This window comes from Trachypithecus francoisi, unplaced genomic scaffold (genome assembly GCF_009764315.1).
Source record: "Trachypithecus francoisi isolate TF-2019V2 unplaced genomic scaffold, Tfra_2.0 Lachesis_group5, whole genome shotgun sequence".
Classification (NCBI taxonomy): domain Eukaryota; kingdom Metazoa; phylum Chordata; class Mammalia; order Primates; family Cercopithecidae; genus Trachypithecus; species Trachypithecus francoisi.
In genome coordinates, this window is record NW_022681470.1 from 19,239,167 (window position 1) to 19,262,167 (window position 23,001).

The 23,001-nt window shown below is 40.8% G+C and overlaps 1 protein-coding gene across 4 annotated transcripts in view; it reads right to left on the reverse strand.

Annotated features, from left to right (window-relative positions):
* Nucleotides 1–14,886: 14,886 nt before the first annotated feature.
* The window catches only part of RAB4A (RAB4A, member RAS oncogene family), a 34,199-nt gene continuing 26,084 nt past the window's right edge, over nucleotides 14,887–23,001 (reverse strand). For 3 of the 4 annotated variants that reach the window (XM_033200519.1, XM_033200518.1, XM_033200520.1), the window contains 4 exons: nucleotides 22,788–22,904; nucleotides 21,326–21,421; nucleotides 17,433–17,569; nucleotides 14,887–16,611 (listed from right to left, as the gene is read on the reverse strand). In XM_033200519.1, coding sequence (XP_033056410.1) covers nucleotides 17,454–17,569; nucleotides 21,326–21,421; nucleotides 22,788–22,904 — 329 coding nt within the window. In that variant the 3' untranslated portion in view covers nucleotides 14,887–16,611; nucleotides 17,433–17,453. Of the gene's footprint in view, nucleotides 16,612–17,432; nucleotides 17,570–21,325; nucleotides 21,422–22,787; nucleotides 22,943–23,001 lie in introns of all 4 variants that reach the window. The other variant, XM_033200517.1, reaches the window with a different exon arrangement.

Below are 23,001 nucleotides of genomic sequence, written 5' to 3' on the forward strand. Positions count from 1 at the left end.
TCACAGTGCTTATGGGTAGAGCTGATCCTAAGTCCATACCAAAGACAGCCGAGAACCGAGCTTACAGGTGAGCCCTGTCAGGCCTCAGACTGACCGCAAGATGGGGCCTATATGGGATGAATCCAAATAGCATTGCAAAAGCTTTGAAGGCTGAAGTGACATTGGGACCAAAACTCACAGAAGGAAGGTTGGAGTCTTCGGCCTGAGCCTCACCTGATCCATTTCCTGCTAGAGTAAAACAAAAATATCAACATTTTCTATAGGACTTAAAAGTCGCGTCTCGTCATGTAACATTCAAAATGTCTAGAATACAATCCCAAATTATTCAGTATATAAAGAACCATGAAAATAATTATAATGGAAAAAGACAACAGAAGCCATTATAGACTTTAAAGTAGTTAATAAGAAAAAGCTCAAATAAGCAGTCATTCCTGAAACATATTAAAATAGAAAGTATCAGTAAAGAAGTAGATGATATAAAGCAGAACCAAAGGAAAATATTAGAACTGAAAAATACTGTAACATTTTAAAAATTAACTGGATAGACTCAATGGAATGGAGATGACGAAAGAGATTGATAAAATCATCCAATATGAACAGAAAAATGTCACTGAAAAACGAACAGACTTTCAGGGACCTGTGGGATGATATCGACAGGTCTCGTCATGTCACAGACGGATAAGAGTGCAGTGCTGGCTGGGTGCAGTGGCTCATGCCTATAATCTCAGCACTTTGGGAGGCTGAGGCGGGCAGATCACGAGGTCAGGAGTTCAAGACCAGCATGGCCAACATGGCAAAACCCCATCTCCACAAAAAATACAAAAATTAGCTGGGCATGGTGGTGGGTGCCTGTAATCCCAGCTACTCGGGAGGCTGAGGCAGGAGAATCATTTGAACCTGGGAGGCGGAGGTTGCAGTGAGCCAAGATTGTGCTATTGCACTCCAGCCTGGGCGACAGGGCGAGATTCTATCTCAAACAAACAAAAAAGTGCAGTGCTTTACAAACATCTGTATAATTAATGGCTGAAAAATTCCCAAGATGGGTGAAATCTTACAGATTCAAGAGGCTGAGTAAATCCTAAACAGGATAAATTCAAAGAAGTCAATGCCCAGACACATCATAAACTGCTGAAAACTAAAAGACATCTTGAAAACAGCCAGAGAAAAATGACACATGACCTATAGGGAAACAACAATTTGAATGACATCAGAATTTTCTTTTCTTTTCTTTTTTTTTTTTTTTTGAGGCGGAGTCTCACTCTGTCGCCAGGGCTGGAGTGCAGTGGCCGGATCTCAGCTCACTGCAAGATCCGCCTTCCGGGTTTACGCCATTCTCCTGCCTCAGCCTCCGGAGTAGCTGGGACTATAGGCGCCCGCCACCTCGCCCGGCTAATTTTTGTATTTTTTTAGTAGAGACGAGGTTTCACCGTGTCAGCCAGGATGGTCTCGATCTCCTGACCTCGTGATCCGCCCGTCTCGGCCTCCCAAAGTGCTGGGATTACAGGCTTGAGCCACCGCGCCCGGCCGACATCAGAATTTTCATCAGAAACCATGGAGGTCAGAAGGAAGTGGCCCATTTTTTAAAGTGCTGAAAGAAAATAACTATCAATTCAGAATTCTTATCCAATGAGGTATCCCTCAGGAATGAAAGTGAAATAAAGACATTGTCAGATGCATGAAAACAGAGAGGACTGGCAGCAGCTGACCTGCTCAAAGGAACTGCATAGGCAGCTGGTCCTTCAGAGGAAAACAGCACCAAAAGGAAACTTGCAACATCAGGAATGAAGAAAAGCAACCAAAATGGGTAAAATAGAATAGACTAGTCTCCTCTTGAGTTTTTATAACATGTTTGATTGTTGAAAGCAAAAAATATAACATCATCTGATAAGGTTTTCAACCTATGTCGATGCAATATATAAGACAACTGTAACAGAAAGAGGAGCGAGTAAAGGCACCCACACGGTGGGAAGGTTTCTGTATTCCAAGTAAATTTAAGTGACAAAAATGGTTCTAAATAGGTTAATGTTTTCCTTTCAAAACTTTATACAAAGATATGGTTAAAATCATAATAGATAACATGGAATACTAAAAATGTTCAAATATGCCAGGTGCGGGGGCTCATGCCTGTTAATCCCAAGACTTTGGGAGGCCCAGGCGGGTGGATCACCTGAGGTCAGGAGTTTGAGACCAGCCTGGCCAACATGGAGAAACCCTGTCTCTACTAAAAATACAAAAATTAGCCAGGTATGGTGGTGGGTGCCTGTAGTCTCAGTTACTCAGGAGGCTGAGGCAGGAGACTCACTTGAACCCAGAACCCAGGAGGCAGAGGTTTGCAGTGAGCCAAGATCGTGCCACTGCACTCCAGCCTGGGTGACAGGGCGAGACTACTCCATCTCAACCAAAAAAAAAAAAAAAAAAAAAAAAAAAAATTTCAAATAACCCAAAAGAAAACAGGAAAAGGGGGAACCAAAGAACAAAAAAACAGAGAAAAAGAAGCCACACACGTTAGTAATTACATTAAATGTAAATAGTATAAACACACCAACTAAAAGACAGTATCAGAATGATTTTTCGAAAACATGATTCAGCTATATGATGCCTATAAGAAATTCATTTTAAATGCAATCATATGAGTAAGTTAATAGTAAAGGACAGAAAAAGATGGACCAGGTCGGGTGTGGTGGCTCACACCTATAATCCCAGTACTTTGGGAGGCTGAGGAGGGATCACTTGAAAACAACAAAAACAAATACAAAAATTAGCCTGGTGGGGTGGCACATGCCTGTAATCCCAGTTACTCAGGAGGCTGAGGCATGAGACTTGGTTGAACCTGGGAGGTGGAGGTAGCAGTGAGCCGAGATCACGCCATTGCACTCCAGCCTGGATGACTCTGTCTCAAAAAAAATAAATAAATAAAAAATAAAATAAAATAAATAAATAAATATCATAACAACGCTAACCAAAAAAGAAAGCAAAGTGAAATTGATTTCAGAGCAAAGGAAATTACCAGGGATAAAGAGGATTTTTATACAAAAGGTTCAGTTCACCAAGAAGATGCACCATGTTTAAAGGTGTACGCACCTGGCAGCAGAACTTCACAGAGCTTCTGTGCCCACAGTGCACAAGCATAGTGACACTCTCTAAAACCTGCTGGACTTACTCTAAGTGTGGCAAGCATCATCCCTAAAAAATGAGACAGTACAAGAACAATAGAACATAAGATTCTCTGTATGCCCAGGAAAAGCAGGGTTATGACAAGAAGCAGACGGCGATGGTGGACAGGTGAATTACTGGAAAAAGGCTAACATGACAAAGAAGATTGTGCTGAGGCAATATATGTGAAGCAAATCTGACAACTGAAAGGAGAACTAGACAAATTCACCATTACAGTTGAAGACTTCAATACTCCTAACAGTAATAGAACTAATAGAAAATCAGCCAAGACAGAAGAACTGAGAGTATCATTAATCAAGTGGCTGTAATTGACATTTATAGCACTCCACCCAACAACAGCGTGATGCATATATTCTTCCAAGGGCACATGGAACATTCTCTAAGACCATATCCTGGTTTATAAAATAAACCTTAAAGAATGTAAAATAACTGAAATCATACCAAATATGTTTCTGACCATAATGGAATTGAACTAAAATTCAGTAATAGAAGGATAACAGGAGAATCTGAAATTGCCTGGAAGTTAAACAACATACTCATAAATAAACCACCAAAGAGGAATTCTCAAGAGAAATCAGAAAGTATTTTAAAGGGAAGAAAAGTGAAATTATAGCATATTAAAATATGTGGGCACACATAATGCAGTGCTTAGAGGGACATTTATTGCATTGAGTGCTTTTATTATGAAAGAAGGTTTCAGATCAATAATCTGAGCTTCCACAGTAACAGAAAACGATAAGTAAAATGAACCCACATCTAGCAGAACAAACGAAGAAAAAAAGCAGACACCAATGAAATTGAAAACAAAAATGGAATATGAATGAAGCCGGGAGCTGTTGCTTTGAAAAAAGTATTGAGAAACCGCTAGTAAGACTGAACATTTTTAAAAAAGAAGCCATGCATTATCAACATCAGGAATGCAATGATTTATATTTTACTGATTTTTTTTTTTTTTTTTTTTTTAAATAGGGTCTCACTTTGTCATCCAGGCTGGAGGGCAGTGGTGCAAACACGGCTCACTGCAGCCTCGAACTCCCGGGCTCAAGTGATCCTTCCACCTCAGCCTCCCAAGTAGCTGGGACTACAGGCATGTGCCACCACACCCAGCTGATTTTTGTATTTTTTTGTAGAGATAGGGTTTCGCCATCTTGCCCAGGCTGGACTCGAACTCCTGGGTTCAAGGGATCCCAAAGTCAGGTGTGAACTGTGCCTGACCTTACTGATTATTAGTGATGCTAGCATCTTTTTCTTATTAATCAGTCATCTTTACTTCTTTGATGAATGGTCTGCTTATGTGCTTTGCCAATCCTTTAAAATTGTTTTGGAAAAAAATATAGAAAAGCGCACTGACTCTTTTTTTTAAGTGAGTTTCTTTCTCTTACTGACCTTGTTAGGGTCTCTCTATATATCTGATATTCATCTTCAGACAGATATTTTGTGAATATTTTATACAGCCCATTGCTTTCCTTTATGCTTTCTTTAGTCTTATGGAAAATACCAATTTGCACACTCAAATCTCAAACCTTTCGTTTACAGATGGGGGACTTTTTTTTTTTTTTTTTTTTTTTTTGAGGCGGAGTCTCGCTCTTTCTCCCGGACTGGAGTGCAGTGGCCGGATCTCAGCTCACTGCAAGCTCCGCCTCCCGGGTTGACGCCATTCTCCTGCCTCAGCCTCCCGAGTAGCTGGGACTACAGGCGCCCGCCACCTCGCCCAGCTAGTTTTTGTATTTTTAGTAGAGACGGGGTTTCACTGTGTTAGCCAGGATGGTCTTGATCTCCTGACCTCGTGATCCACCCGTCTCGGCCTCCCAAAGTGCTGGGATTACAGGCTTGAGCCACCGCGCCCGGCCTACAGATGGGGGACTTTGTGTCACTTTCAGAAAGACTTACCCTTTGATTATAAAAAATGCAACATTGTCGTCCGATGGTTTAAAAGAAAAACCTTGCTTCCGGTGTTAGTGCTTTAATCCAATGGAAGTTAATTTTTTGTGAATATGAAATAAAAATCTAACTTTCCTTTTTTTTTGAGACCAAGTCTCACTCTGTTGCTCAGGCCGGAGTAGAGTGGTGTGATCACAGCTCACTGCAGCCTCGACCTCCCTGGGCTCAGGTAATCCTCCCACCTCAGCCTCCCGTCACTGGGACAGCGAGTATGCACCACCATGCCCGACTAATGCTTGCATTTTTAGTAGAGATGGGGTTTTGCCATGTTGCCCAGGCTGGTCTCCAATTCCTGGGCTCAAGCCATCTGCTGGCCTTAGCCTCCCAAACTACTGGGATTGCAGGCGTGAGCCACTCTGCCTGGCCCAATCTTTCTTTTTTTAATCAAATGGTAGCAGATGGGTTTAACACCATCTGGCGAACAGTCCTTACTGATATAGAGTGTTACATCATTTTTTAAAAATAAATTCCTATAGATACGTGGGAAGGTTTTTAGGTGCTGCTCTTCTATGGATGAGTTTGGACAAACCTGAGCTCACCATATTCTTCTAAACTGCAAAATAAATTTTGCATTTACTTCATATCTGGGAGGCCAAGTCTCCACATGCCCACCTTGTTCTCTTTTCTTGGTTATTTTCTAAATATAAACTTTAAAATGAGCACGTCAAATTCTATTTTTAATTCCATTTGGCAGTTTCATTAAACTGCACTGAATTTACTAATTTTGGAAGATTAACAGCTTTCTAATATTGAGTATTTTTATTCCCAAATATAGTATGTCTCCATTTAGGTCGGTCTTCCTGTATTTATTTCAGCAGGATTTAAAGTTTTCATGAATAAAAAGTCTTGCACACCTCTCATTGGATTTGCTCCCCACCTCCATCAAATTTTCTTTTTTATTTTTTTTGAGACGGAGTCTCGCTGTCGCCCAGGCTGGAGTGCAGTGGCCGGATCTCAGCTCACTGCAAGCTCCGCCTCCCGGGTTCACACCATTCTCCTGTCTCAGCCTCCCGAGTAGCTGGGACTACAGGTGCCCGCCACCTCGCCTGGCTAGTTTTTTGTATTTTTTAGTAGAGACGGGGTTTCAACATGTTAGCCAGGATGGTCTCGATCTCCTGACCTCGTGATCCGCCCATCTCAGACTCCCAAAGTGCTGGGATTACAGGCTTGAGCCACCGTGCCTGGCCCAAATTTTCTAAATGGTTTCTGCCGATGTGTAGGGAAAGGACTAAATTGGAAGGAAAATTATTACCTTTTCTGATAAATGGGAGGAGTATATGAGTGAAAACAAAAATTAAGGATGCTGTCATTAACCAAATTGTTTCGCAATTACCTCAAAAGAGAACTGGAAATGACCCAGTTCATCAATAAGAAACTGGCTAAAGAAAACATTATTTCCACAAAATGGAACCCTACGTAGCCTTTAATGGAAAGCTCTCAATGTACTGAGAAGTGAAAAGAGCTCCAGGAGAGTTTAGGTGTACAAAAGATGATGTATGTAACATGTTACCTTTTAAGAAAGTGAAGGCTAATGAAAATATCTGTATCTACATTAAGAACCTCCGGATTCACAAACGAACTAGTGGCTACTTGCAGGGCTAGAAGAAGAAATGGAGTGATGGGATGGGCAGGGAGCCTTCAGTGTTCACCTTTTCATGCGGCTTTGATTTTTAAACCATAAGAATGCATTAACCATTAAAAAATAATCCTAGAGAAAACAAAAGAGAAACAAATACAAACCACCACTCTTCAAGATATGCCCTCCCACTGAAGAGTCTCAGCTGTGTGATTCTGAAGCTAGACTAGTAACTGAGCCGCCTGGAGGGTCCTGCAAGTGGAGCGTCCCACTCAGGAGGCCACTGTCTGGCAGCGGAGAGGAGAACAGCGCGGGACCCCTCCACTTCCTGCTGGTCTGGAATGGGGCTCTGGAACATTACAATATTTAAAACTCTGCAAGTTTTGGATGATAAGGTATAAATCCTGGATTTTCACCCAAAAATGAACCTTTTCTAGGAACAGAATTTTGACATGATTCTGTTAACCCACAATAAAATACACAGTACAGCATCTTCAGACTGCTGCTGATGCTCATCCAGCATTTCTGAAAGCCCTAGATCTGACTTCATCTCTCCCTCGTTCTGGATCCAGGTTCTGCTTCACTTTCTTCCACAGCAGGGACTGTCGCCGGGGCGTCCCACGATGTGTACATCATAATGCGATGCTCCAGAAGCCTGTGTGACTGCTACTTGTAGAATAAAAGGACACAGTCTTCATGGCTACCATAAAATTGATGGCCAATATTACAATTTAATAAAAACAAAATATAAACCATACATCTCTTTTAAAAAGTTGTGCATTTTAAATAGTTGGGTTTCCTGTTCTGTAAGTGGGAAGGTAAACTGGTCAAGTTCTTCAGAGGGCAATGTAGCTTTATTGATATTAAGGAGTATGCCTTTGATTTAGCAATTTTGCTCCGAAAAGTTTTCTGATACATCCATACGTGCAGATATACCGAACAAAGGTGTTCACACGGTGCAGGACACGGATCAGAGTGTGTCACATCCACACTGCCTGCCTCGAGTCATAAGCTGGACCTTGACAGGAGGAAATGCAAAAAAGGAAAGCGTGGAAGAGTCTTAAAGCATGCTAAGAACACAAATGGGCCAGGTGCTGTGGTTTACGCCTATAATCCCAATACTTGGGGAGGCCAAGGCAGGAGGATCGCTAGAGCCCAGGAATTCAAGACTGGGCTGGGAAGCATAGCAAAATTCCATCTCTACAAAACAAAAAAATTAGCCAGACATGGCAGTGTGCAACTGTGGTCCCAGCTACTTGGGAGGCTTGAGGTAAGAGGATCGCTTGAGCCCGGGAGGTTGAGGCTGCAGTGAGCTGTGATCATACCACTCCACTCCAGGCTGGGTGACAGAGTGAGATCCTGTCTCAAAAATAAGAGAAACTCACAAATGGAAGGACACTCTGCCTCCAGTATTTTCATATGAAAAGAGGTGTTCAGAGAAGTGCGTCTGAGGTCCTCACACGAGCAGTTCAAGGGGCTGAGGGGTTGGTTGTGGGAGGTAAGCCTGTATCTGCAGCTAGGAGTTTTACTGTGCACATATGCTTTTGATTTTACTAATGAAAGATGGTCCAAACCAGTTAAGGATGACTATTTTGGTTGTGTGTGGTGGCTCACGCCTGTAATCCCAGCACTCTGGGAGGCCAAGGTGGGCAGATCACTTGAGGTCAGGAGTTTGAGACCAGCCTGGCCAACATGGTGAAACCCTGTCTCTACTAAAAATACAAAAATTAACCGGACATAACGGCAGGCACCTGTACTCAGGAGGCTGAGGCAGGAAAATCACTTGAACCCGGGAGGTGGAGGTTGCAGTGAGCCAAGATCACACCACTGCACTCCAGCCTATGCAACAAGAGCAAAACCCCATTAAAAAAAAAAGGGGGGGGGATGACTATTTTGTGAAAATTAACATCGCTATTAGTTCATGTTTTACTCTTAACACTTAGGTTATTGACTAATACCTGTGACAACTGCTGCATCCATTTCTGTTTCATTGTTTTAGAGTTTCAGGATTTCAGAAGAACTGGGAAGTTCCTCTGTGTCCAGGTTGCTGTCTGGTTTTTGAGAACCTGGGAAGTCTGGACTAAGCACATACTTTCTGGCAACAGCCTCCTAGGACAGCCTCTCGTGCTGCCCCATGGACAATGCATGGCAACCCAGCCTGCTCCTGCGTTGCCCTCAGGCCTCGGCCTGTGCTCACTTGTGGATACTTACACTCAGCCCCCGTTTGTCATCTGTGCTTTCTACAATGACCACATAGCTAAATGTTTCCTTGAAGCCCAGCTCAAGTATTCCTTTGCTGTGTAGTGTCACCCAGCCATGGAACAAACCTGTATAATATCACCCAGCCATGGTACAAACCAGAGTAAAGTACCATCCCCACAGAAGATCCCCGTGAACAAACACCAGACTCCGTGCCTCAACTTCAGGCCACTAGACGTTTCCTAAAATGTAACTACATATGGTAGAAGTCTGGAGCAACAGGCTAGCATTTAAAGCCAAAATTATTCCTGGAAATAAAAAAGAGGAAAAGAGGATAGCCAGTAGTAGAATAATTGCATAGTTACAGATTAAAGAAAAATTCATGAGTGAAAAATGAAATTTTCCTTCTACTCTTGCTCAAGGACTAAGTAGAGATGAGTAGCGCAGGTGAGGGCTAGCGTGGGTCAATAGTTTATTGGCAGACAGCACAGGAATGCTGCCAGAATGAATACAGTAACTGCTGCAGCTAGAAAGGCAGATCCAATCATACAGGATGGAGAACAGCCTCCCTGCGAAGGCCGCACAGGCACCTTCTTACCTTGGTGAGAGGAAGATCTAACCAACACGTCATTACCAGACTGCCTTAACTGCTGAGAACTAGACTGTGACAGGCATTCTGAAAGTCAATGGACATGCGTTTTCACTCATGTACTTCCAACCTGTAATACTTTTAATTTAATGAATTCAATGTGGTGGAGGCAGAGTCAAAAAAAAGCAAGCTACCAAACTTGCAAGATTTTCTAAAAAATCAAAACATGGTTTCACAATGATGATATAAGTTTACCCCTCACTCCAGATAGTTTAGTACTAGCTGGGCGCTGTGGCATATGCCTGTAATCCCAGCACTTTGGGAGGCTGGGGCAGGAGGATCACTTGAGCCTAGGAGTTTGAGATAAGCCTGGGCAAAACAGTGAGAGCCCATCTCTAAAAAAAAAAATAATAATAATTAGTGGCTGGGCGCGGTGGCTCACACCTGTAATCTCATCACTTTGGGAGGCCGAGATGGGCAGATCATGAGGTCAGGAGTTGGAGACCAGCCTGACCAATATAGTGAAACCCCGTCTCTACTGAAAACACAAAAATTAGCCAGGTGTGGTGGCGTGTGCCTGTAATCCCAGCTACTCAGGAGGCTAAGGCAGGAAAATTGCTTGGACCTGGGAGGCAGAGGTTGCAGTGAGCTGAGATCACGCCACTGCACTCCAGCCTGGGCGGCAGTGAGACTCTGTCTCAAAATAAATAAATAAATAAATAAATAAAAATAATTAGCTGGGCATGGTGGTGTGCTCCTGTAGTCCCAGCTACTTGAGAGGCTGAGGTGGGAGGACAGCTTGAGGTCAGGAGTTCGAGGTTGCAGTGAACTGTGATTGTACCACTGTGTTCCTGCCTGGGTGACACACTGAGACCCGGTCTCAAAAAAATATTTTTTTTTAATGGAAAATACTCCTATACCAATTAAAATCAGAACTGTTTATAGTTCTTAAAACAAATTTTCAAAATATTTGAAATTTTCATAATAAAATGTTGGGGAAAGAAGATTCCAGTCAACAGAAATCCCAGTTCCTCGTCCACTGTGCCGTGCAGAGGGACCTGCAACCAGGGCTGCTGCCTGCTCCCTGGGTTTGGCCTTGGGCCAGCCCTTTGCCTGGGCGGCTCAGGCCCCTCATTTGTGAGATGGGCCTAATGACCCACTGCAATGGGTTGTTCTGCAGGTTAAATGCTAAATGTGAGAATACTCTCAAGTTGTAAAATATGCTATGCCCCTTCAAGGTTTTACTGTTACAGACATTTCAACTGATAGTATTATAAACAGGTTCTTGTTAAACTAAATATGATCTAGTGTTTCTCCAGCACACTATGGTTTTAAAGAAGAAAAGAAAGGTAGCCACTGAGTCCTATACTTTGTCAAGGGATGGGAGATGCAGTGGACAGCAAAAGGAGCCCTCAGCAACCGCAGATCCTCACAGTGGCATCTCTCCAAGTGCAGGAGTCAAGTTCTTATAGCTCAGATAGGGCTGAAGTTGGGAAAAATCAGACAGAAACACATAAAAAGAACCTAAATAGAATTCAGAATTTAAGTGTCAGGTGAAAAGAGTGAGTCTTAAAATTAGGGCAGGAAAACTATTTGTCATTCCTCTATTCCTTTGAAAAGGCAGCAGAGTTACGAAGTTTCCAAGATCTAATTATAGTTCTGGCCTCTGCTTCAACATGGGGACTTGTCAACTGTAACTTAGAGTGTGTAATTAACAGAAGTGAGAGATTCAACACATTTCACCCCTAATCATTTATGAGGCAGCATAAAATACTACAACAACTGATCATGGCTACTAGGCCTTAGATCAGAGGTTTATGGACAATTATAACCTCAACTGCATCTGACAACCCTCGAGCTAAAGCTCCCCATTCTTACAATATCAAATCCTGCTACGATGGAGAACACAGCAGGCATAACTGCTTGTTCACAGGCTGTGCTGTGAGATGTGCCAAGAGTCAAGAAGGAGTGCACAGACAGAATCCCCAACATGTTGCTGTTGTTTACCTGACAACAAAACATGAGGCCTAAATATTGTAAGCTATCAATCCCGGAAGGTCAAACATGTACTGTAGTCAATATTCAAAAACAAAGTGAGCTACTGCAGGAAGGAATGGTTTTAACTGCCTGTTTGGAAATGTTGCGAAGTGGGATCTTGCAGTGGATAGGCTGCACCACCAATATGCAGATACGCTGGAAAGTCTTAGGGACACACCTGGCTCTGTGATCATTTTTTCCCACAAGCCCTGGGGTCCCTCCTATGTGCCAGGCATCAGGCACACCAAACCTGTGTCCCAGGGAGCTCTTAGCCCACGAGAGAAGACAAACAAGGACAAGGTACAATCAATGAGATCAAGAGCAAGAAAGGAGGTCCGGACAGAGGATCATGGGCGCTAGGTGTCTGCATATGCTGAGGTCAGAGAAAGCGCCACAGCGGAGAAGTTTTCACTGCACCCCAAAGAGCAGCAGGCCTTTCGCTCGACTGACTTGGAGGGCTGGCTGAGGAGCATTCCGGGTGAGGAACTCGAGTGCCCACAGAGACTGTGAGAAGCCAAGGGTGTTCAGAGATGTGCACGAGTGTCCTATAAAAGCACTATTTTCCCCTGAAAGTGAGAATACTACAAGGGCATGGTAGGTACCTTTATGGCCACGCAAACCAATATGATGACTTTTCTGTAAAAGGTAATAATGTGGTAGATTTACCCAAAATCAATCATATTATAAAATTTCCTATTCAACTTAAAATTCTTTGAGGGCTCACACTCAAACATACAGAAATTAGCATTTTTACCATCATACATCATTCCTTGGTCCATCAATATTTAGTAAACTTCATTATTTTCGTGACATTTTAGAATGTAAAATACTCAGAAATTAAGCAAGTTTGTTTTCTTCACTCTAGTTTTCTTTAAAATGAAGTTTACACATTGCATCAAGAAGTTAGAAAGTTTTGAGAGCACAGGCTTATCCAATTTCCATGGAGTTTTCCACAGACGCTTCATGACAATGCCCTTCAGCATGAGGGAGGACACCGAGATTATTGCAAGTTTAAGAAATGGCAGGCCAGGTGTGGTGGCTCATGCCTATAATCCCAAGGCTTTGGGAGGTCAAGATGGGAGGAATGCTTTAGGCCAGAAGTTTGAGACCAGCCTAAGAAACATGGAGGCAAAACATAAAAAAAAAATTAGCCAGGTGAAGTGGTGCCTGCCTGTAGTCCCAGCTACTCAGGAGGCTGAGGCACGAGAACTGCTTGAGCCCAGGAGGTTGAGGCTGTGGTGAGCTATGACTGTGCCACTGCACTCCAGCCTGGGTGACAGCAAGACTGTGTCTCTGAAAATTAAAAAAGAAAACAAAGAACAACAACAAACAAAAAAAGGAATGGCTCAACCCACCTTCTATATAGTTACATATGGTCCAGACAAGCGTGCATCAAAGTTAAATGTTTCCTTAACAGTAAAATACATTCTTCAAAATAGTTTGAAGATGAGATCTTTAAATTTGTAGAGATGATTTAAAGTAAATATGCCTCATGTTACTACATTGGCAGGAGTGTTTTAAAACCAGTACAACAAGGAGTACCAGCCCTCCAAAGCCATGCTGCCTATGTATAGCAGGCTGATGGTCCTGGTGTCCCTGCTAAAGGCACACTGCCCCTGAGCCAGGGAACAGCGCTTCTGTACAACTGGACACATGCTGGGAAGTCACTGCCTCCAATGCTTCATGAAAGACACATTTTGCTGTTTTAGCACATACGAGAAAACCAACTTTATATGATTGCAAGATATGAAAAACATAAATAGCCTTGGCTTTGTAAGTTCCCAATGGTATGGAAAATTTCATAAAATTTTTAGAAAACGCTATTGTCAAAGATGCATACTGACCTTTTTTTTTTTCTTTTTAGATGGAGTCTTTCTCTGTTGCCCAGGCTGGAGAGCAATGGCATCATCTCGGCTCACTACAACCTCTGCCTCCTGGGTTCAAGCAATTCTCCCACCTCAGCCCTCCCAAGTAGCTGGGACTACAGGCACCCACCATCACCCCTGGCTAATTTTTGTATTTTTAGTAGAGATGGGGTTATACCATGTTGGCCACGCTGGTCTTGAATTCCTGACCTCAAGTGATCCACCCATCTCAGCCTCCCAAAGTGCTGGGATTACAGGCGTGAGCCACCGCACCCGGCCCTGATGTATTTTTGGGTGAAATGACAGATGCCTCAGATGTTTTCAAGTACTATAGCATGAAAACGCTGGGTAAAGATAAAGAAAACAAGATCGCAAAATGTAGGCAATTGTTAAAGCTGGCTGATATAGTGGTTCATTAGGCTATTTTTCTCTATCTTTGTGTATACTTGAAAATCTTCATTATAAAAAATTTATAAGTCTATAAAGGGAGAATCTGGGGGGGCCAGGCATGGTGGCTCATGCCTGTAATCCCAGCACTTTGGGAGGCTGAGGTGGGAAGATCCCTTGAGGCCAGGAGTTTGAGACCAGCCTGGGCAACACAGTGACACCCTGTCTCTACAAAAAATAAAATTAAGAAAAAAGAAAGAAAGAAAGAAAGAAAAAGAACAAAAAACGAGGGGGAAATAATGAAGGGAAAAACGTACATAAATGCTCTTTTAAATGAAAAAACAGATTCCCTAACCACATTATTTTCTATCAGTAGGTAGTGTTTCCTAACCTTTGAGACTGGTGACCAACAACTTGGGTCACTTGTCCTACTGAAAGTGGTAAATCTTGTGCTCTCAGATAAGTTCCTCTAAAATTCTAAAACAACCCTTTAAAGAAAGAAATACAATAGGGAAGTAACCAAGTCAACAAGTGGAACAAACTCAGATTGTACGTACATGAGTAGTTAGATGGATCAGGAAAGAAGTGCTTCACAAATGGCACCACAAAACATTAAAAATTCACAGGTTTTTTTTAAAGCACCTCTAATTTGCCTCTCCAAAAACATAAAAAGATGACAGAAAATAAGGAAACATCATCTGCTGTGTCACAGTACAAATTACAGATCATTTAGGTTTCTAATTTTAGCATCAGATTCTTTAAATACTATTATTGATCTGCTAGGAATCAATGTTCTTGAATTCAGCAATTCTTATACAAGCCACAAGTAATGTTTTCAACAAAACCATTACAGATTCCCAAATTGTGATGTTCTCATTTTTACTTAAATGCTGGACTGTAAAAGAATAAATTACAATCTCCAGTTTAAATGGTCTTTATAATCTTTTTCTAGGAAGACTGAATAATTACTTTCCTAGAAATCTAAATTAAGAGCTTCCTGAAAACTTAATGAGTTGCGGGAAATAGAAACATAACATTTATTACTAGCCTGAACAATACCGACTTATCTCCCCTCCTCATTCTCCCTAAAGGCAAAGCCTGATTAAGAACCACCATGGTTTGGTTCTCCAGCAACTTTTATTGGTCAAAGGATGCAGAAGGATATATGGTGTCTGTGGTTTAATTAACAGGATCGTTTATAAAACAACTTTACATTTATCTTATTTTTAAAATTCTTGCTTTTGAATAAGCTGATGTGTTAGAATAGACATGCTCCTATCCCATGCAAAAAGCTGTTCAAAAATGAGCAGCTTGCAAATCTATCATAAATGAGACATTGAATAAAACATTCTTACAGTGAGGTCTAAGAAGTAGTTCAGTCTGAGAATTTGCTTCAGATACTTTTTGAAATAAAATATTCAAGGCATAAAAAAAGCAAAACTCAAAATATCTAAAACAGATACATACTGATATTTTTATCCTAGTTACTTCCCAGAGTTTTTGTGTGTCTCTGTGCTCTGCTGATTAAAATAAACAACAAAAGCAGTAGGCATCTTCTAACTAAAAGTTAATTTACTAGTCTTCAACTAAAAAGTCACAGTGGAAGAACATATATAAGGTGAAGCAAGCTTTTTAACCTTTCAGACTTAAATAATACTGTATTTCAACTTTAAAGAAAGGTTCCACCATATATTTTTTGCACTGACATTTTAAAATATAAGAACAAGTCTTTGTAATACAATATATACTTCAATATACCCAATATACCTTATATGAATTAAAAACATGTCAACTTGATAACTGTAGTAAGGCATTTAAGTATTCAGCAGAAGCCATAAAGAAATTTCTTAATGAGTGGTGTCCTTTTAATATTAACTGGATTTAGCATGTTTCCTTAAAATGAACAGGAAACAAAAGATATGAAAAACAGGCAGTGATGCCATTCTACTGAATTCCAGAAAAAGCACAGTACAAACAATGTGTTTTCTAGCAGGGAGACCAGACAGACCAGCAAACTGGAAATGGATGAGCGGCCCCAGCTTACATGGTCTATTGTATTTTATCCACCGCTGAGAGAAGTATTAGTAGCCCAGTAGGTTTGGGTAAAGGTACCAGAATCCTTAGTGCTAGTCTCTTAGCCTAAAACAGAGCAGGTACTCCAGATATACTTCCTGAACTGACCTGGATGAAGAGGCTTTAAAATCAACAGAGCTGGACAGTATAAAGTTCACAGAAAAACTCCATTTTTCATTTTATTTTTTTTGGTATGTTAGTGAATGTCTACTGATCTAGTATTTCAAGTGTGGATCACGTAAACACCATGTAGAATGTAGTAAACAGAATTAAATAAGAAACACACTGGCTATCAATGCCAGAGTCTTTGAATATCAGGTCATAAATATAACCAACTGTGCAATATAACCAACATGATGAGAAGAGCACACCTCACAACTGACAATTTTAGTTCATATGATTAAAAAAAATAAAATCTGAAACTGCATTTAGTGCCACATTCTATCATATCATACATCAGATTCCATGCTGCGGAGCTGCACTGGGCTACAGGACATACAGTACATAGCATGTTTATAGCATGTTTTAAACCGAAAGTGAAAGGGAAAATATGAAACAGAAAATTTTTACATACACATTTAACGGTGTTGTCCATTTAATTCGATTTATATGATTTGCTGTGCCACTTTGACCAGCTTGCAGAACACCCCAAATTCTCTTTTCCCCATAAAGATCTACTTCCATACAGAGTAGAAAAGGATGGTGGTAAAAAAAAACTTCAGATTCTTCAGGTTCCAACAATTGTGTCCCAAATGCCACTGTATGAACACCTAAAAAGTAATAAGAACAATGTCAAAATCTGCACAATTATAAATGCAAAAGTAAATACAGCTTAAAGCCTAAAAGAGAATTCGTGATTATCTCGACTTTCAATACTTGTCTGTGTCTACTACATGATGTCGACTATAAATAAAACGTCCACTGTGGTAAATGGGAAAAAAGAAGAAGCTTTAAAAAGTTAAAGGGAGACATTTGTCAATTTCATAAATGGGTCTCCAGTTTTAGCAAAAGGCACATTCATTTAGACCTCAATCAATCCAGGAAAGGCTCCTCACTGACATAAGGAATCAGGATATCTCACCCTCTCCTGTCAACCACCACCTGCCCTTCCTTTCTTTCTGAACAAGAACATGACAATTTCCTATAGGGTGTAAATTCTTTCAGTTAGAACATCCAACTTTAAATTATGGGATATTCTCCTTCTCTCTCTTTTTTTTTTTTTCTGAGACAGTCTCACTTTATCACCCAGGCTGGAGTGCAGTGATGCGATCTTGGCTTACTGCAACCTCTGCCTCCCAGGCTCAAGCAATTCTCCTAAGTTTCATGAGCAGCTGGGACTACAGGTGCACGCCACTGTGCCTGGCTAATTTTTTGTATTTTGTAGAGATGGTGTTTCACCATGATGCCTAGGCTGGTCTCGAACTGCTGAACTAAAGTGATTGGCCCACCTCAGCCTCCCAGAGTGCTGGAATTAGAGCCACTGCAACCGGCTGGGATCCTCTCTTTTTCATACTGCAGCTTCCGAAGGCTTTAACAGGCCTCTGCACTTCAGCTTGTCAGGAACTCAGGGCAGTGAGGTGTCCAAACCCACCTGTGTGCGCTCCCATGGCTCCTAACAACCACACTCCTGAGCATTCGGGGCCTGTGCGCGCCGCGGTGACCTCAGCTGTCTCAAGGCAGCATCTCCGTACTGAATACCCGAGCCCATTCTTTCTGGGTCCAGCTCACCTAAGGACCAAGCGAGTCTTCTTTAAAAAAAAGTTTTATGTTTCTGAGATCCCAAAAATAGATTAAAAAAAAAAAAAAAGCAAAGTACGGAACACTGTGTATATATCCCACCATTCTGAATAAAGAGGAAAAAACAATATACATGTTTGCTTGCACCGGCACAAAACATCTCTAGCACGATACATAAGGAACGGCTGATTCAGAGGAGTTCTAGATGGCCGGGGACAGGAGGGGGTAGTAAGAGCAGGACTTTTCACTGCATACTCTTTTATACTTCTTGAATTTCAAATTATGTGAATATATTATTTATATAAAATAATTTAAAATTAAATTACAAAGATACAATTTTTCACTTATCGGATGGGCCAAAAGTCCAAGTATGATGATACTACAAGCTGTGAACATGGCTTTAGTGAAATAAGCCCATCACTAGGAGAAAATGTGACCGCCTCTACACCAAGACCCCAAATGCTTATGTTCTCTGACCCAGCAATTCCACTTCTGGGCATCTGTCTGACACACAGACTCATGCACATGTTAAAAAAAAAAAAAATATATATATATATATATAATTATTTACTGTAACATTACTTATAATAGCAAAATACTGGCAACAACCCAGATGTCCAAAGTAGACTGGCTACATAAATTATGGTAACACATACTTGTGAAATATAGGTTGAGCGGTCCTTATCCAAAATACTTGAAACCAGAAGTATTTTGGATTTTTTCAGATTTTGAAATATTTCCATTACACTTACCAGTTCAGCATCCCTAATCTGAAAATCTGAAATTTGAAGTGCTCCAATGAGCATTTCCTTTCAGTGGCAATGTTGGCAATTAAAAAGTTTCAGATTTTGGAACATTTTGGATTAGGGATACTCAACCCATGTTATATATTACACACACACATTATGTATGATATTATGTGTTATATATATGTACATTAGGTATATGTATATACGGGAACTATACGCTGATTTGTCATGATTATATAATAATGGTTATATAATAGTAAGTAAAAAAGCAAGGCGTGGTAGTCTATCATATGATATATTTTATATAAAAAAAGGGAAGAAAACAATGGTTTTTGCATTACCCATTAAAAAAAATAAAAAGTACTGCTGAAGAATCCTAATTTATACTCTTATTTTTTTTTCACCTAGAGGTACTCATGATTTTGATGATCTCAGAAAGAAACACATCTTGAAGACTGTATATGAGTTGCTCTATCTGATGTATTCAGGGATACAATATTAAAATAGCAAGGTCATGTAAATACAACCTCATGCTGAGCTTAGTAATACTCAACAGCAAGCCAACTGTAATGATTTATGTTACAGAGTCTTGGTCTTTGTACCAAGCTTAGTAATTTTTTTTTCTTTCTGATAAAAAAATACAAAAGGATTTTTGTATTTTGTGTACGCGTCCACTTCTGTTGAAACCCAGCACTTCCAACTGGGCCCGAGTCTCCTCCCTCCTCCTTCACCCAGCACCCTCCTTCTTCCCTGGCCTCTCCTTGCCCATTCTTCTCTCCGTTCCCCCTCGGCATTTAAACATGCTGCAATTTCTCCCATCACCCACACCCCCGACTTTAAATTAACCCTTTGCACCCTACAGGGCCAGCCTGCGCTTCCTCAGGAGAGGAGTGGACACTCTGCTTGCTCACCTCCTACTTCTTCCTGATGGGATGGCCAGCCATCTTCTACCTTCATAATTCTGCTGAAACTGTTCTTGATCAAATTGATCACTGACTTTCTATTCCCCATCCCAATGTATGTTTTTCAGCTCAGTCTTAGCTTATGAGGCTCCCTCTGTTACTATTTACAGTACATAATGAACACTCCTTTGATTTACTTATAATTAGGGCTTAAGTGACATCCACATTCCCTTGATTTTCTTCACACATTTCTGACCATTTCCTTTTTCATCTTTTTTGCAGATTCCTCTTCCCGTGCTCATCCTTCATCTCCAGGGTTCTGCTGATCACTGCTCTCCTTAAACACTGTTCTCTGGATGATCACATTGCTTCCACAGTTTTAGCTGTTCCCATATATTGATGGTTCCCAAATGTATACTGCCAGCCAGGAGCTCTTCCGCAGGCTCCACGTGCATGTCCCAGTGTTACCACAAAGGCCGCATATTCGCAGCAGAGCCATCTGTATTTCCTCACTCCCTGCTTCTCCTCTGGCCCCACCGCATCTCTGTCTAGAGACCCCAGTGTGACAGCTGTGAGTCATCCTTGGTTCCTCCTCCCCTGCTGGCCCCTCCTCCTCACCCTGTCCCACCTAAGAACCAGTTGTCCTGTTCCACTATTGGGCATATGAGTCATAAGATGCTACTGCCTAAATATATCTTAGATCCATCTCTCTCTCCATCTCTGCTTCCATATCCTTGTTAAAGCATTAATCAGTCATGTCTTACTAGGATTACTCAAAAATGCCTTATAATTGGTATCCTGGCCTCCAACCCTGTCGTCTCTTCAGTCTGTTTTCAACATAACTCCCTACATACATGACTTATCTCAAGTCACAACCTGATCACATCACCCACCTGCTGACAACCCACCACCTACAGCAGTGGTTCTCAATCTTGGATGAACCTTAGAACCGCATGAGTGAACATTTAAAAACGCTGATGCCTCGACCATACTTCAGCCCAATTAATTCAGTATCTCCAGAGGCAAAGCCTGGGATGAGAACTTTTAATGCATCTCAGTGACTCTAGTGCTCATCCAGGGTCGAGAATTGGTAATCTACAAGATAAAGTTCTAGATCCTTGATGAGGACTGGCTGGTTCCTGCCTTTCTTCAACCTTTTCTCCTGCTATTCTATCTTCCTCACTCCCTTTGCTGGCTCACTCTTCCTTATATTCTGAAAGCCTGAGCTCATCTAACACCTTCTCCTGGAAGCCCTCCCTGACACCTCCTCTATCCTCTGGCTGTGGCAGGTCCCCTTCTTCATGTTACCCTGAGCCTGTGCATCCCTCAATTACCACATCAGCCTCGTGATATTATAATTATCCTCTGACTGTCTCCCACGAAAGACAGTTTCTTGGGGGACAAGGGGTGTGATTTATTCATTTTTGTATCCCAGCATCTGACAAAGAATAGGCACTCAGATGTTTGAATGAATCAATTGAAAGTGATGCCCATATATAGTTACTTTAGTAAATGAGAATCACATAGTATTTTGTCAGCTGCCTACATTAGGATTATTTTGAATTATTTTAACTGAAGCAACAAACACAAAAATGAGGCATTTTATAATTGAGGCATGCTCAGTGAGCTTCAGAAATAAAATTACTCTGGACTCCATAGCTCCATGATGCCCGATCTGCAAAGATCAACACTACACCATGTACCTGTAACTCCCTTACACATGACCACTGGCCCAACAGAATTAGCATGCTGTTGACAGAGTGGACAAAGGCCTATTCTTCCTCCTTTTAGTGAAGGACCCAAGAAATACTATAATTCTAAATGCAAACACTCTCTGAAACCTTGACTACTCCTCCACAGCTGAGTTGGTGTGCCCATCCACTTTCATCACCATGGAAACCATCCTGATAAGGAGGGGCTTTCACCTCAGCCAGGAGAACATGACCTTTGAACCCATATGTGATGATTTTAGGTTGGCAGGTACAGAGAGAATAGTCTTTATTAAACCACTCCTGAAACTATTAATTAAAAGGTGATCTACTGAGCTAGAGTGTAAAATATGCAGAAGAAAAGTTGACTAATGGAAAGGCTTTTACCTGATTCAATTTTGTTAAGTATTTTTCTTGCACACTGTACAAAAGCCTCTTCTACATTCTCCCCTGTTAGTGCACTTGTTTCCAAAAACATCAGCTCTAAAATGGACATCAAACAAAATAAAGTCATATTTAGAAGATGATCATACTTTTCACTTACTAAAAGTCTGTACAGCATTCTCTTAGAAAAGCAGACAAAATATCATTTATAACCTAAAACCATATATTTCTGTCAGTATAAAACCAACATATGTCGTTATGTGTTTTTTAAATGTTAGAAGAATTTTAGCACTGGACTGAAAAGTCACTGGAATCTTGTGCTAGCCCTTCACCTGGTGAAAGGCCTGAGCAAGCAACCAGGCTTCCCCAGCTGAGTGACCACCCATCAAGAAGGAGCTGGCTCGCCAAAATGGCCCTGCCACTGATTTCAGGCAAAGTTGCAATGTCCTCCTTCAAACAATCTGAGTGTCACCACAAATATGACCTACAAGTGTTTATACTTTTTAGGGAACTATACTGCAGTTGGTCATACAGCCCACGAAGAGAGAGTATAGGAATTAATATTCTTTCTACCCACTAGAGTGGCTGTTCATCTCAGCAGAAAGGCCTGTTCTGCTTGCTCTCTCAGCAAACCACAGCCTCTCTAGCCTCTTGTATCCTCACTTGTAAAAATGAGTTTAGATGACATTTAAATTCCTTTTCATTTTTGTTAACATTCCAAACTTCTGATTTCTAAACAGCTTTTTAAAAACTGTCATAATGGCGTATGGATTTCTCTCATGTTTATTTTCTTAGCAAGAAACTAGTAAAGTTACAATATAATTTGGAATCTTAGAGTCCATTCAAATATTGATATTAGCATATTATAGTCTTTGGTTCTAAAAATTAAAGTTATTTAAAATGTCTGAATTTTAAAAAAATCATTCTCTTATCCATTAATAAAGCAACCATTAATTTTATGTGGCATTTTCATGTATTCTACACGGAAATTCAAAACAGTTTCAAAGTCACCTATAACCAAATGACTTAAGTTTAGCAAATGAAGCCAATAAGCCAAGTATTTCTTCTGCTTCCCTTTCTATTTGGGCTAAACTTCACCAAATTTCCTTCAAAATACATTAAAAAATAATGACATCATTTGAGTCTTTAATAATGAATCTTTAAAGATTATTGTTGTAAATTTCACTTTAGCCCAAGATCTCTAATATTAAAAGACCTTAGACTGAGAAGTCATTACATAATGTTACTACATTTGCTTTTATCATTATAGTAACGTCTGCAGGCAGAATGCAATATACTAAAAATATGCTAAACAGGTCTAATTTATAGTAAAAACAATTGGAAATTCCACATTTCCTAAATCTAATTTAATCTCGAAATTCCAATATATGTTTTAAATTCAAAGAAATGCTTTTATCCTCAAATATGCCATTTGAAAAACAGTAAGAAGTAAAAGGTCACTTGCCATTTTCTTGAGCAAATCTGGAGGCTTCTAAGAAGGTAACTTCACGATCTGCATCCAGGTCCTTCTTGTTTCCACAAAGGATGATCACAATGTTCTGACTCGCTAGCATTCGGGCATCTGTTAACCAATTAGTAAGCGCATTGTAGGTTTCTCGGCTGCGTAATATAAGATTGTGAAAATAATACATGTATTTTATAAAACTAGCAACTCTTTC